Source organism: Miniopterus natalensis, chromosome 8, assembly GCF_054644295.1.
Source record: "Miniopterus natalensis isolate mMinNat1 chromosome 8, mMinNat1.hap1, whole genome shotgun sequence".
Classification (NCBI taxonomy): Eukaryota; Metazoa; Chordata; class Mammalia; order Chiroptera; family Miniopteridae; genus Miniopterus; species Miniopterus natalensis.
Genome location: NC_142088.1, coordinates 19,303,966 through 19,317,377, shown reverse-complemented (window position 1 = coordinate 19,317,377; position 13,412 = coordinate 19,303,966). Strand labels below are relative to the sequence as shown.

General features: G+C 39.0%; 1 protein-coding gene across 2 annotated transcripts in view; it reads left to right on the top strand.

The window, feature by feature from the left end:
• Window positions 1-13,412, top strand: part of ADAM23 (ADAM metallopeptidase domain 23) — a 135,990-nt gene that overhangs the window by 63,743 nt on the left and 58,835 nt on the right. For both annotated transcript variants that reach the window (XM_087819623.1, XM_016196702.2), the window contains exon 4: window positions 5,226-5,289. In XM_087819623.1, coding sequence (XP_087675749.1) covers window positions 5,226-5,289 — 64 coding nt within the window. The remainder of the gene's footprint in view (window positions 1-5,225; window positions 5,290-13,412) is intronic.

Below are 13,412 nucleotides of genomic sequence, written 5' to 3'. Positions count from 1 at the left end.
TATCAGAAGGCAAGGTTGGTAATAATGGATCCACATCCATTCCCTATAATTTCACTATGTGTGATGCCTGGTTTCATAATTGTATAGACAAATATTGGGCAGATCAGAACATACTCTAGATTAGCAATATTTGACAAACTATAATATTCATTATTTGAACATTGCTCATCGAAGCGTTTCAGTTATGTGTAACTTACGCAGTTTTCTTTGTGTTTAAAACTTTGTGTTCCATAACACATGGGGGTAAAACCACCTATGTGAGAGTAGCTACAATTCTCTCATAGAGGGATTTCAAAGTTACTGGTATACTTGCAGAGATACTGGCAGTCACATGGTGTGGTTTAAAAGTTGGAGAAGAGAAATTAAACATCTTTCATTTTTATTTAATTGAAAGTGTTTCTATTGATGTCACCTTCTCAGAAGGGAACTCTTAATTGGCTCTTCCTATTGGCTAATCAAGCCAGCTTGAGTTGGGGTGCTCAGCTTTTATGTCACTTCGGGCTTATCCCTTATCTCCCTCCTAAATTCTCCTTTCTTTCCTTCCCTCTCTATTAATTTACAGCCCACCTATATTTCCTGTTCTTATTATACTAGAGTGTTCTTAACTGTATTATGGTACACGGGACCGTCATGAGATGCAGGAGTAATTACACATTAAAATTTCTGCTGCAACCTCTTATGTGGTTTAGAAACTCATTAAATTCCCATTGTGACCCTTAAAGAAGCTTACACCCCTCCATCCTGCTCATGCTAGGAGTGTTCTCCACCTGCAGCTCTGTTCCTGTGAAGCAGGCCCACATCCCCCAGCCCTTGCCTCGCAGGCCATCTTTGTTTGGCCTAACACAAAGCCTCAATTCAACCTCAATTACTCGCATTCACTTAACATATTTCTACACTCTTAAATCCCAATCTCTCCATGCCTACGCTATTTTAATACAGCTTAAAAGTCTTACTGTATTGTTTACACTCGAGTATATATTTTCTAGTTGAAACAACTTTTGGTATAAAAATGTTTTTAGGTGGGATGAGTTTAACTTTTTCTTAAAACTTGAGAAAAGTGATTGAAAAACCATTTTACTTTTAAGTCTAGTGTTTTGAAAAGGGAAAGTAATGTAAGGATAGAGGGTTATCGTAAGGTTACAGGCTTATGCTTGTATGAATATACTGAGTTTAAATTCTGTGTCTTGTAGTAAGTATTGAATAAATTAAAAGTATTTATGTTAATAAAAGGAAAAAAGAGAAGCCTGTAGCATAAAGAGGGAGTGGGCCTGGCGCTGCACTGTACCATGCTATCATGCTTGAAGCTCCATGAAGCTGAGAATATCCAGTGACCAGCCTTTGTTGTCGTTAAATGAATAAATGTGAGACCTGGTGAGGAGGGTGGCGGGAGACCCCTTGGGTGACTCTGTTGAGGGCCATTCGGAACAATCAGGGTTTCTAATATTGAGAAATTAAACACTGTCAAACAAAAGATAATCAGATGAGTGAATTATGAAAATGGCCATTAGTGGCACTCTTTTTTTCCTTGATTTAATTTTTCATTCTTTGTTCCCATAAATATTAACTTTTGTTCCAATTCCAGTTTGAATACATACAGAAACTAATTAATGTGTTTTACCACAGAGAATTGAATTAGGATATTTGTGCTACTGTTTACTTAAGAACAAAGGCATTGTGTGGCAAGGAGCATGGCTGGCCAAGGCCTGACAAATCCAAGGTACAGAGGTGATCATGGACTCACAGCTTCCTAGCTTCCACATCTTTGACTACTGACTCTTCCCCCGATATCTACCTCCTGATGTTATGCATCGAGAGAGAGAATCTAAGGTGCCTGCCAACTCAAGGTTGTCTTAAAACAGTCGCCATGTAAAACAGTTACAGAACCCAAAACTCTGGCAGAGGAGACATACTCACAGACTGCTTGCTTAGTAGCATCTCAGCTTTAGGGTATTTTTCACCCATAGACTCACCTGACCTTCCATGTAGCACTTGATGTGTATACCTTAAATTTCACCTTATGGCCCGGCCGGACGTGGCTCAGCGGTTGAGCGTCAACCTAGGATCCAGGCGATCGGGGTTCGATTCCCGGTCAGGGCACATGCCCGGGTTGCGGGCTCGATCAATGACTCTCTCATCATTGATGTTTCTATCGCTCTCTCTCCCTCTCCTTTCCTCTCTCTGAAATCAATAAAGATATATTTAAAAAAAAAAAAAAATTTCACCTTATGAAGAGCAACCATGTGTCCCACTTTCCCCAGGACAGTCCTTTCTAATTTATGTTTGTTGTCCTAGCATAATTATTAATATATCTTTTTTTCCTCCCAGAAATGGCCTGATTTGGATAAATTACATGGCCACCCAGTTGTTAAGACTTGGTGCTTGCTGCACTTCTAGATTTTCCTTGGCTCTGCTGGTAAAGGAAAACTGCCCTATTGGCCTTAGGTCCCTTCAGAAGTTTGTTCTGCTCCCAGCCATCCATTCAGTGTCCTAATCAGAGATACAGCCCGAGGGCTCAACATGTTCATTTCAGAACTGGACGTTCTACAGACTGTAGTTCAACTATTTTTTACAAAGAAGTAAATTATTTTTCACTCATGTAGAACAGATGGTGTACCTGGGGACCAGTGTATGTCTTCCCTAGGAGTCTTCCTCATAGCCCCAGGCCCTGTTATCTGTGCTGTCTCATTCTGAACAACGGCTTGACTATCCCATTCACAACCTTTCACAACAAGGTTACCTAAGAGAAAGCATATGGTTCTCTCTTTACAGCAAGGGATTCAAGTTATTTTCCAAAACATTAGAAGTCATTCACCCTTCATGGCGTGGGCCTGGCACCTCATAGATGTTGGGAGATGTTTGCTCACACAGCAAATGTTGAGTAGGCTTACTGTGTGCTAGGCATCATGCAAGTGCTGGGGACACTGTGATGACTGAAAGAGACAGTTGTGAGGGAGGGATTGCTGGGGTCAGCCAGGAGGAAAGGATGGAGCAAGTGTGTGGGGGGGTGCTACTTATAGGAGGTCGGGAGGTGGAGTAACATGGTGATGGGGAGCATGCGGTGTTATTTTATGTCTATCTCCTTGTCTATCACAGGCTCTTTTTTTAGTATTCCCAAATGCAGTCGGTATTAGAAATAAGTATGTAAGTTGGGGGGGTGGGGGTGGAAGAGCGAGATCCTTTAAAAAAAAGAAATAAGATGATTAAAGTGACCTTTATCAGATCTGGCAACTAATGGTTAGAGAACTACCTGCCTTTGTAATTACAAGCAAAAGTAGCAGTCTAAAATAACTTTTATTTGCAACTCTTAGACATGCTCCAGTGCTTGTGTGGTTGTGAGTTTTGAAAATAATGAATTACCTGCAGAGAGGGGTAATTAGAATGCAGTTAGCGAAACCCCTCTGCCTCTCGGTGTTACTGAAGCGTTCCTCAGAGAAGTGACTACCGATGGCCCTGTTTATGTGTGCTCACAGTGCTGCCAGCTGACTTCATTAACCAGATACGAACGAAGTTTCTGCACCCTGTCAGCTGTTCCCAGGCACATAGAGTTAAGAATTGTTGTAATTTTGACTATTATTTAGATTTTTAAAAGGGAATGACTATGTACCATAATTTAGTTTTGAATGTAGAATCAGCAATAGATCCACAGTGGATCAGTAACTTCATTAGAAAACCCTGTCCAGGGCACAGGCACGTGCTTTATTTCCGTGCTGTGAAAGCTGTCCTTCGGCTCATGCGGGAAACCACGCTGGGCGCGCACAGGCGACACCCAGGCCCTCCGCTGACGGGCTCTGAGCCTCCCCCAGCCTCCTCCCTGGCTCGTTTTAGAACCGCACCCGGCGCAGCCCTCCACATGCTGCAAGGCCGCCGAGTCCTCCCAGATGTCAGTTAAAGTAGTGTCGAGAGTTCCTAACAAGAAAACCTATGGCTAGGCAGATGATAGAAAACAGCCTGTCAGAGCAGGAAGGGGCCTGAGGACTCGCCTGCTGCAGCCTTCCTTTTGCAGAAGAGGAAATGAGGCCCTACGTCTAAGACACACATCTGGCTCACGGTAGAACCTACTCCTGTCCTTCAGTTACCCTCAGGATTCTGAGTTAGCACCGCTTCAGTCCTCAGAACAGCGCCCGGGACATAGTAAGTGTTCAGTAAATACGAGTTATCACCTGTTGTTATTTCTAGTGGCAGAGTTCAAATGAGAATCCAGATGCCCCCAAACAGCCCAGTGTTCTTTCAGGTGCTCACATTTTGTATGTCCCGTGTTGTATAGGGGAGAAATGTGTTTGACGAAGTTGAGTTAAAATCAAGAGTGACAGCCTCAGTGCCATTACTGAGCATATGCTCGGTGCTGACTTCTGGACTAAGCACTGCCTATCGTTTTTCATTTAATCCTCACAATGTCTTGTGAGATTCACATTCTTGTCTCCATTTGACTCACATAAAGGCTGAGCTAGGTAACTTGTCCATGTTCACACCACTATTAAGGGATTGGGCTGGGTTTTAAATCCTACTTTGTCTGACTTCAAAATCTATATACTTAACTGTTATTTTATTTCAGGAGTTGGCAAATTATGGCTCTTGGGCAAATCAAGTCAAACCTGTTTTTGTACAGTTCTCGAGCTAAGAATGTTTTTCCCATTTTTAAATAGCTGAACAAAAATAAAGAAGAGTAACATTTCATGATGTGTGAAAATGATGGGAAGTTCTCATTTCAGTGGTCATAAATGAACTTTATTGGAACACAGCAGCGCTCTTTTGTTTGCATGTTGCCTGTGGCTGGTTCTGTGATGAAACAGCAGAGTGAATAGTGGTGGTAGGGACCATGTGGCCTGGAAAGCCTACTACCTGGCCTTTAGTCTATCTTCCTTCTCGGTGATTATGTTATGAGATTCTAATTATTTAGAGCACTATAGTGGGATTTTATAGGGCCTGTCTCTTTCTGAGCCCTGGCTCTTTTGTTTGTTCTATATTAATTGACATCAATCAAATGGTGAATAGTGTGTATAAAGGAAATTCACCCTTAAATTATCTGTATCTTGTGTTTTTGTACAGACTGAGGAATGATTTGTTGCTGGGTAACCTTGAGACTTGATGATGACCTTTTTTGGACTTTGGACTGTAGCTGCTTATCTGTGGTGTACACGCCCCTCACATCCATTTATTGAGCTGATTATTTTCAAATCTCCAAGTATCTTAGATGCAGAAATCACTCTATTTTCTTTCCTTCGTAGTGGTTTGCTGTCTTCTGATTATGTGGAGATTCACTATGAAAATGGGAAACCACAGTACTCTAAGGTACGGTTAACAGCATATGGAAATCCTGTAGTATAAATAGACTCAGTCATAGGACTGTTCAAGGCACATTGCATTTTTTTGATGTCTATCTCAGTATAATCATCTGTCCTCTTATACAATGGTATAAAATCTTATATTTTTAAAATTAAAATACATTTAGAATAAATTTATTAAAACTTACAAATGTTTAAGATAACAGTAGAGTTTCTGTGCATTTAGATCAGAAAAGAAACGTTTATTGTTTTGGTTATACATACAATATCTTATGTAAGTGAATAGTAGGAAGAGCTATCTAGTTCCATATCAACATTTTAAATTAGTAGATAACCAAGTTATGGTCATAGAAACTGAATGATAAGGCTGAATGGGTTGTTAGATTGAGCGTTTAATCCGAGTGACTTTTGTGCCCCAGAAGGGCAGAGGACAGGTGGGGGAAGGAAGAGTTAGGGAGCACTCTTCTTCCTAATCTTCACAACAATTCTTTGAGGTGGATATTATTATTCCTGTGTGCAAAGGAAGAAACAAAGGCAGAGAAAGGACAAATAAACCTGCCAGCAAGCATTGCAATATAAAGGTAATTGGGTACTTGATTTCCTTTATTTGGAGGTTAACTTTTATTCTATTCGTAGAGGATCAGTAAGGAGGAAGTGGGTTTAGATTAAAAAGAGAAAGAGGTTATTTGTATGTAAGGAACACAGTGATCTCTACCAGTGAGGGTAAAAGTCCGTGGAATGGCTGCATCTAGACTCCCACCTGCAGGAAGTCCACAGAGTGCTATTGAGCCGAAGCACTGTCCACGGATACCACAGGCACAGGAGAGGACACAGGGAAACAAAGCAAAGGAGGGGACAATGATCGGATTCTTTTTTTCTAAATTACTGAAGAGTATCCGCAGAAAATTCGACCTTTCATGTGTCGGTTTGCTGGGTTATGCAGCATGGAGAGCTGGGTTTGTTAATCCAATAGCCTCACAACAAATATTTAATTCTAAACACTGCCCAGGGGGACATGGCATTGCTCAGGATTTATGACTGTCCCATTAATAGTGGGCACATTTGTAATTTGATGTGTGTTCCAAACCTTTGAATTTTTCCACCGCAGATTAAGAACTTCCATGTATTATTTTTACCAGTCTGTCAGTTCTTGCCTTAGGCTGCATCTGGGGTGGGGTTGAATCTCCCTAAAAGTTAATGCTGTGGAAAGTGAGCAGAAATGCTAAATCAAGCAAGGTAACGGTGCTTCCTGGCACTTGTACAAGCTACAGCTTCTGTCCCTGTGCCAGTGCCGGGAGCACTGCGGATGCTGAGTCATGAGTGTGGAGTAGAGGAGATTGCATGAGAACTTTATAGACTCAGCAAATGAACCACCTTTGCAGGCTGCAGTAACCTGATCCAAACTAATCACTAAGAAGTTTATATATATATTTTTAGAAGCAGAATAGCTAATGACCTTTAGAGGTCATTTGAGGTCCCAAAAGAGGCCTTATCATTAGTAAACACACCAAATCTTGTGTCAGTTGAAATGAAATTTTAAAACAAAGAGTAGTTCAACTCTGGCAAAAGAACTATTCATTGCAGTTTGTTTGTGTTCATTGCTTTTCTCTTATTTTTGACCCATTTTCTCCAAACAGGTCATAGACCCAAACTTGCTTCATGTGTAATGAATGAATGATAACAGTCTGTTTTTTTGTTATTGTTTTTTGTTAACCCTCACCTGAAGATATTTTTTCCATTGATTTTCTGAGAGAGTGGAAGGAAGGAGGTGGAGGAGAGAGAGAGAAACATCGATGTGAGAGACTCATCGACTGGCTGCCTCCTGCCTGCGCCTCTACCGAGGCCGGGAAGGGTTGGTTGCCCCATGTTGTCTCTGCCTGGGGGGGCAAGTCTGGCCAGCTTGGGGTGCAGCATTAGAAGGCCTATTGGATTCTCAGCTAATCCTTTCCTCCAGGAAAGCGCTATAAAAAATGAAGGTGATACGTATTTTTTAAATCTCTGTTTTCAGTCCTGTGTCACTCTCTTATTTGGTTCTAACCTTAATCGAGTACCACTTCCTGTATGCCCATGGAAGAATATTATCAATATGTTTTGTACACATACACTTAGTATGAAAATAATCTTCATGATGCATGTATAAAGTGGCAGCATAGTCTAACGTCAAGCATCTGGACTAGAATCCAGCCACTTATTTGCTCTGTGAATTTACAAAAATTACCTAATTATCCTGAGCTTGAATGCCTTCAACTGTAAGGGGGGAATAAGAACTGTAAAATGGGAATAATAAGCAAGTTTTTAGTGATATTATGAGTATTAAATGATGTGTAGTATGTTACAGTATCTACTATATACCAGATTAATAGATGTATACAATCAATAAATGCATTCCCGTTTCTATTAGGAAAAACAAAAACTTAATTGGGTACCACTTCACACCCTCTAGGATGGCTATAATAAAAAAGATGGACAGTAACAAGTGTTGGCAAGAATGTGGAGAACTGGAACCCTCATACACTGCTGGTAGGAGTGTAAAATGGTGGAGCTGCTTTGGAAAATAGTTTGACAGTTCTTCAAAATGTTAAGCATAGGGTTATGTTATGACCCAGCAGTTCTAAACCTAGATATATATCCAGGTGAATTGAAAACATATGTCCAAGCAAAAACTTGTGCATGGATGTATATAGCAGCATATTTATAATAGCGGAAAATTGGAAACAACCCAAATGTCCATTAGTTGACCAATAAATAAACTAAATATGGTATATTCACAGAAAGAAATATTATTCAGCCATAAAAAAGAATGAAGTACTGATTCATGCTACACCATGGGTCAGTCTTGTTGACATTATGCTAAGTGAAAGAAGCCAGTCACAAAGGACTACATAATATATGATTGCATTTATTTGAAATGTCCAGAATAGGCAAATCCACAGAGACCAAAAGTAGATTAGTGGTTGCCAGGGGCTTGGGGGTGGGGGCGGTATAAAGGAGGAATGGGGATTGACTGCTAGTATATAATTTCCTTATGAGGTGATGAAAATATTCTGGACTGAGATAGTGGTGATGGTTTCACAACTCTCTGAACATATTGAAAACCACCTAATTGTACTCTTAAAATGTTTTATTCCTTTTATTTTAAATACAAACAAGGTTTAAAACACACATATAACTCAAGATTTGTTGTTAGATAAAAATATTTTTAAATACTAATAAAAATTGTTCATTGAAAAAAAAAAGTGAATTTTATGGTTTGTCAATTATATCTCAGAGGGAAAAAACCCTTAGGTGGGGACTGGGGGTTAATTTACCTAAGTTCTCCATGAATCTTCTGCTCCTTTTTTAAGATTGGTCTTGCCACTTAGGTTCATGAATAAGCCATTCTTATTCATTTATTAAATAGTATTGATTTCACTTACTATGATCTGGTCACTGTTCTAGGTGCTGGATATACATCAGTGAACCAAATAGATAAACATCCCCGCCTTTGTTCTTTCCTTTATCACTGTAATCACATCACCCTCCTACAGTGTTCTTTGTGTCCTTTCCTTATCAAATCATCCCGTGCCCAGCTTACGCTCCCTTCTTCCCTGAAGACTTCTTGGCAGGGATTGTCGTCAGAGGGAATGGGCCTCGGTGGGCTTGGCTCCTGGCCTGAAAGTGTAAAAAATTCCCTATAAAATCAAGAAAGAAGACAGTACTGGCTCCTCTCAAAGCTATTTTACGTTTGAATAGTATAATTTTGTGTGAACTATTAAAAATTTATATAGCTTTGGTACAGCCAAACTGTTCTCATACTTGAACATCCCCCCCCCCATTCAGTTAAATAAAGGTAAATAATTAAACTGGTGTTGGGGTCACCAGTTCTCTGATTCTCTAAAATATTTTTTTCATTTTCTTATTCAGATTCAGGTAAATGTGTCTAATTATAGATATCTTTTTCTCTTTTGCTACCAGCCCACTGATTTATTAAATAGGATTGATATACCCTGCTGGCTGATAAGTTTGAGGTGTTTAAAGATATGAATATAGAATAGTGAATATATTATATTTTATTATAGAATCTGGAATATTAAGTATGAGCTAAGGCCTATGTAGTTTCTTTTCAGATGTTTATCCACATGTTCAGGAATCAGTTGAAAAAAGTCAGAGTTTAGTCACCATGAACAGCCAAGTTTCTGAGAGTTTCTTAAGCAGTGAAAATGATAAGAACTGGGTGACAGAACTTCACTGAAGCAGATGAGATAATTAAATGGGCTCAAAGGCGGGGCAATTTTAAAATAAATTAAAACAATAGGCTCTATTTCCAGTGGATTCTATTTTCCAATAGGTTGTATTTAAAGTGAGTAGAATGAAAAAACATTCTTGCATTGGTCAGTAATACCAAGGAACCAAATCTTTCCCCCTCTGTGCTGTTATCACTAGACTCACAAAGTTGCTACCCCAGCCACTTCTGATTAGGAAGAGCCTTAAAGCATGCTCACGGCTTCCCTGTTTCAATATTTGCAGGGTGGCCTGGTGGCTTCCAATAGGCTTTTTAGCTTGGCTACCTTGTGGAGCCTGGATACCATTATTTGAGCTTTATCTGTCTGTGGGGTGTTCAGCTCTGTGCAAGTGGTAGGCTGAGAAAGTTGGGCGCATACTTACTAGGATTTTTAAGTTCCTTTGACTAACCAATAACTTTCACATATCAGATGCTCCGTTTTGTTCAGTTTAATTAACTGACTGACAGTTTTGAATCCCAAAATGCCCCTGGGGGCCCACATAGACTTGTGTCGTACAGTGAATGAGCCCTTTTGGTCCTCCTGCCTGCTGTTTGCCTAGTCACAGATCTGTGTCCCACTCTTAGGTGTGATCTCTAATTCACTGGCCTGCACTCTTGAACTATGTGAGGCTTCCTGACTGGAGAAACACTAATTTGAGAGCCTGAAGATGTGGATTCATTATGGTTTTTGCTGTTGTTGCCAGAACCGTTTGACACCTTGTGACTGTCTCCCTATCTGTACATGGAGATAGTAATTACTGTGAGATAGTGAGTTTCAAGATGGCCAGTCCTTGTGTGGAAGGCACCCCAGAGCTGGCTGCCCACTGTCACTGTTAGCAAAGCCGTACAGAAGTGGCCTCTTTGCCCTGGTCCACTAAAGTTACCCATTACCCAAGAGGGAATGCCTCTTTTCAACTGGGTTATTTAATACGAAATACCTTGAGATGTTACTTTGCAGTAGTATTTACAAAATGCTGCATAGATCCGGAGAGTTGCCAAGTAGTATTTTTCTTTTAATACTTTCTTTAAAACTTGGTATAAATTTAGTAATTAGCAATGCAGAAAATCCTCTAATACTACTAATACCAATACTGAATTAGAACCTGCCAAATTACTTATAGTGCTTGGTATAACTACACAATTAGATAGTAACGCTTTTTTATGATGATAGTAACAATTTTTTTAACATCAGGGATTGGATGTTACCTCAAGTCTCATTTCAGGTTCAGAAAATATGGTGCTCCACATTTAAATATACAGGGAACTAAAGTAGTTTCCTTTAGATAATATCCTGCCTTAATTAAAACAGATAACAATGACCTTTATACTGAGAGCATCATCCTTCAGCTTCCATTGCAATTGAATGAAACTAAAATCTAAGACATGGAAATATCTTCTGGGGAAAAATGAATCTTTTTAGGAGTGTCTGGAAAATACAGTTTTTCTTAGAAAGGTCAAGTAAATATGACAGAGTTCACTATGCACTTCTAATAATCACCTGACTTAAGATAGCTTTTTTGTATGATACAAAGCACTAAATAACCAGTTTTGATGGAATTTACAGTTACCTATGACTGCTTTTAGAATCATGTGAAGAGTCTGAAGTTTAATGGCAGACCTGGATTCTTAAAATGCTGAGATGTGTGGTATCATTTGTCCTTATAAGTTCCAGAGGTGAATATGCAAATGGAATTTGACATATTATATACAAGTCAATATTTATATACAAGGTTGTTTTTTGAGAACTGGAAAGCAACGCTTTATAAAATATCAACAAGGTTATATTACCAAATTTAGACGACCAACATTGAAAATTTGTATTATACTTACTAAGAGGAAACAAATTGAGTTGGTTGGGGAGTGGTCATTTGGTGCATGGAGAAACACCATTAGTCACTTTAAATAGCCTCTGAGGCTATTGTATAAAGAGCAGTGACCAGAATGGCTGTAAATCATTAATAAAAAGTCAAAGTATGTCCAGTATACCCTGTTTAAGAAAACAATTAGGAAATTTCTGGTTAAACAGTGCTGATTCAGTGCTTATATTTATCTACTCCCATAACCCATTTAATTAGCAGTTAAGAAATAAAAAAGGGCAAGACAAGAGAACAAAGACAGCAGATGAGTAGTGTCCATAAAGTTGTAGGAGAGGGAAAGCGGCTGGATGAGTAATAACTGTCTGAGGTTGAAGCATTTTGTGCTCTGCTAAGTTTTTCTGGGCAAGTCCAGAAGAAGCCAGGCAGCTCGTCACATCACCAGAAAGGCTCAGGAACTGTAGGCACATGAAAACAGAAGGTTGGTTGAAAGTCTGTATGGAGTCTATTTAAATATCTGATCTACTCCATACCTCATGTGGCCAGGCAGCCATATCTTCTGTACTCTGGTAGAAGTCAGTTTTTAGAGAAGCATGGAAAGGCGGGAATTACCAGAGAAATAATAAAAGCTTCCCAGAACTGAACTGCATGCATTTTCTTGATTAAAAGGTATAACAGAGTGCCCAGCATAATGAATATGCAAAGCCTCACATGAATGCATGCCATTTTATGAAAATGGTGATAAATAAAATTTCCTAAAGTCTTTATGATATGGGAAAATAGATATGATAGAAAATATCTAACACTGAAATTACATTCAACTCACAACAGCAACATTAGAAGCTGTAAGACTATGCAAAATGTCATCAAAATGCCAAGAGAAAATAATTTCCAATCTAGAATTCTCTACCCACCCAAATGATCACACAAGTGTAAAGATAGAAAAAGAAATTTTCATTTGTGTAAGTTCTGACCAAATTTATCTCCCATGAGCACTTTTTCAAGAAGGTACTAGAGGATGTGTGCCTCCAGAAAAGGAGAGGATGAGACCATGAATGGAGAAGACATGAAATATAGGAATCAATATAGAAGGGGGCCTAAGGGAGTTCCCAGGGTGATGCTACAGAGAAGTCCTGGTTGGCAGATGTTCATCAGGCCTAGCAGGAGGTTGAAGGGAAACCATAAGGGTCTCTCCAGGAACAAAATGGGTCTGATAATTTACCTGATGTATATGACCAAAGGAAAGAGTTGTAGATAACACTTTAGATAATGGGGGCTATTAAATACATGGGAAAATCAGGAAATAAGAAAACGAAGCAAAAATTCTTGAAAAAATTAAAAATGGACTAAAAAAGAAAATGTAATCACAGTGGCACAGCCATGCACAGTATTTGCATAGTTGTAATATAAACACTAAATATCAATTTAACCCAAAACTGGTGATGGGTATTGGAATGTATTGGCAGCAAGAGGGGTTTTTTAAGATTCTATAGTAGGAAGATAATTTCTAAAGTGAAATAATCCAGAACACAGGAGTCTAAATATTCCATTCAGAAATATATAGGTAAACAACAGAAGAAGCAGCTAAAGGGGTTTAAAATGATTGCTGCGAAGGTGAGGAGAGAGGGAGAAAGGAAATTGCTATATATTTTTAAAAATAGGTCTTGTAGTTACTATTTGATTTTGAAAACTAAGTTGTATGTTATTTCCAAAAATTAAAAAAAACACCTAATTTTAAAAAGTAGGAAAAGAAATAATAAGGTTTTATTTTATTTTTCGTAAGAAATGATTATAAATAACAACATTGGGTCTCTTCTCAGTTAGGTAGGAGACCTTATACCAAAACAATATCAGTTAAATGTCTGCTCCCTTAATGCTTAGGAAAGGTACGTAAGTTGTACCAATTGCACTGGTGTCTTATTCCTGTAAAGCTTTTTCTCCTTCATTAAATTTTATATACACATGCTTGTCATGGAAAAGTTGAAAAATTGCCTAGCACTCCTTATTAACCAGGAGGAGTTTCTAGGACCATCCTGGCAGTCCTTTTTGCTTTAT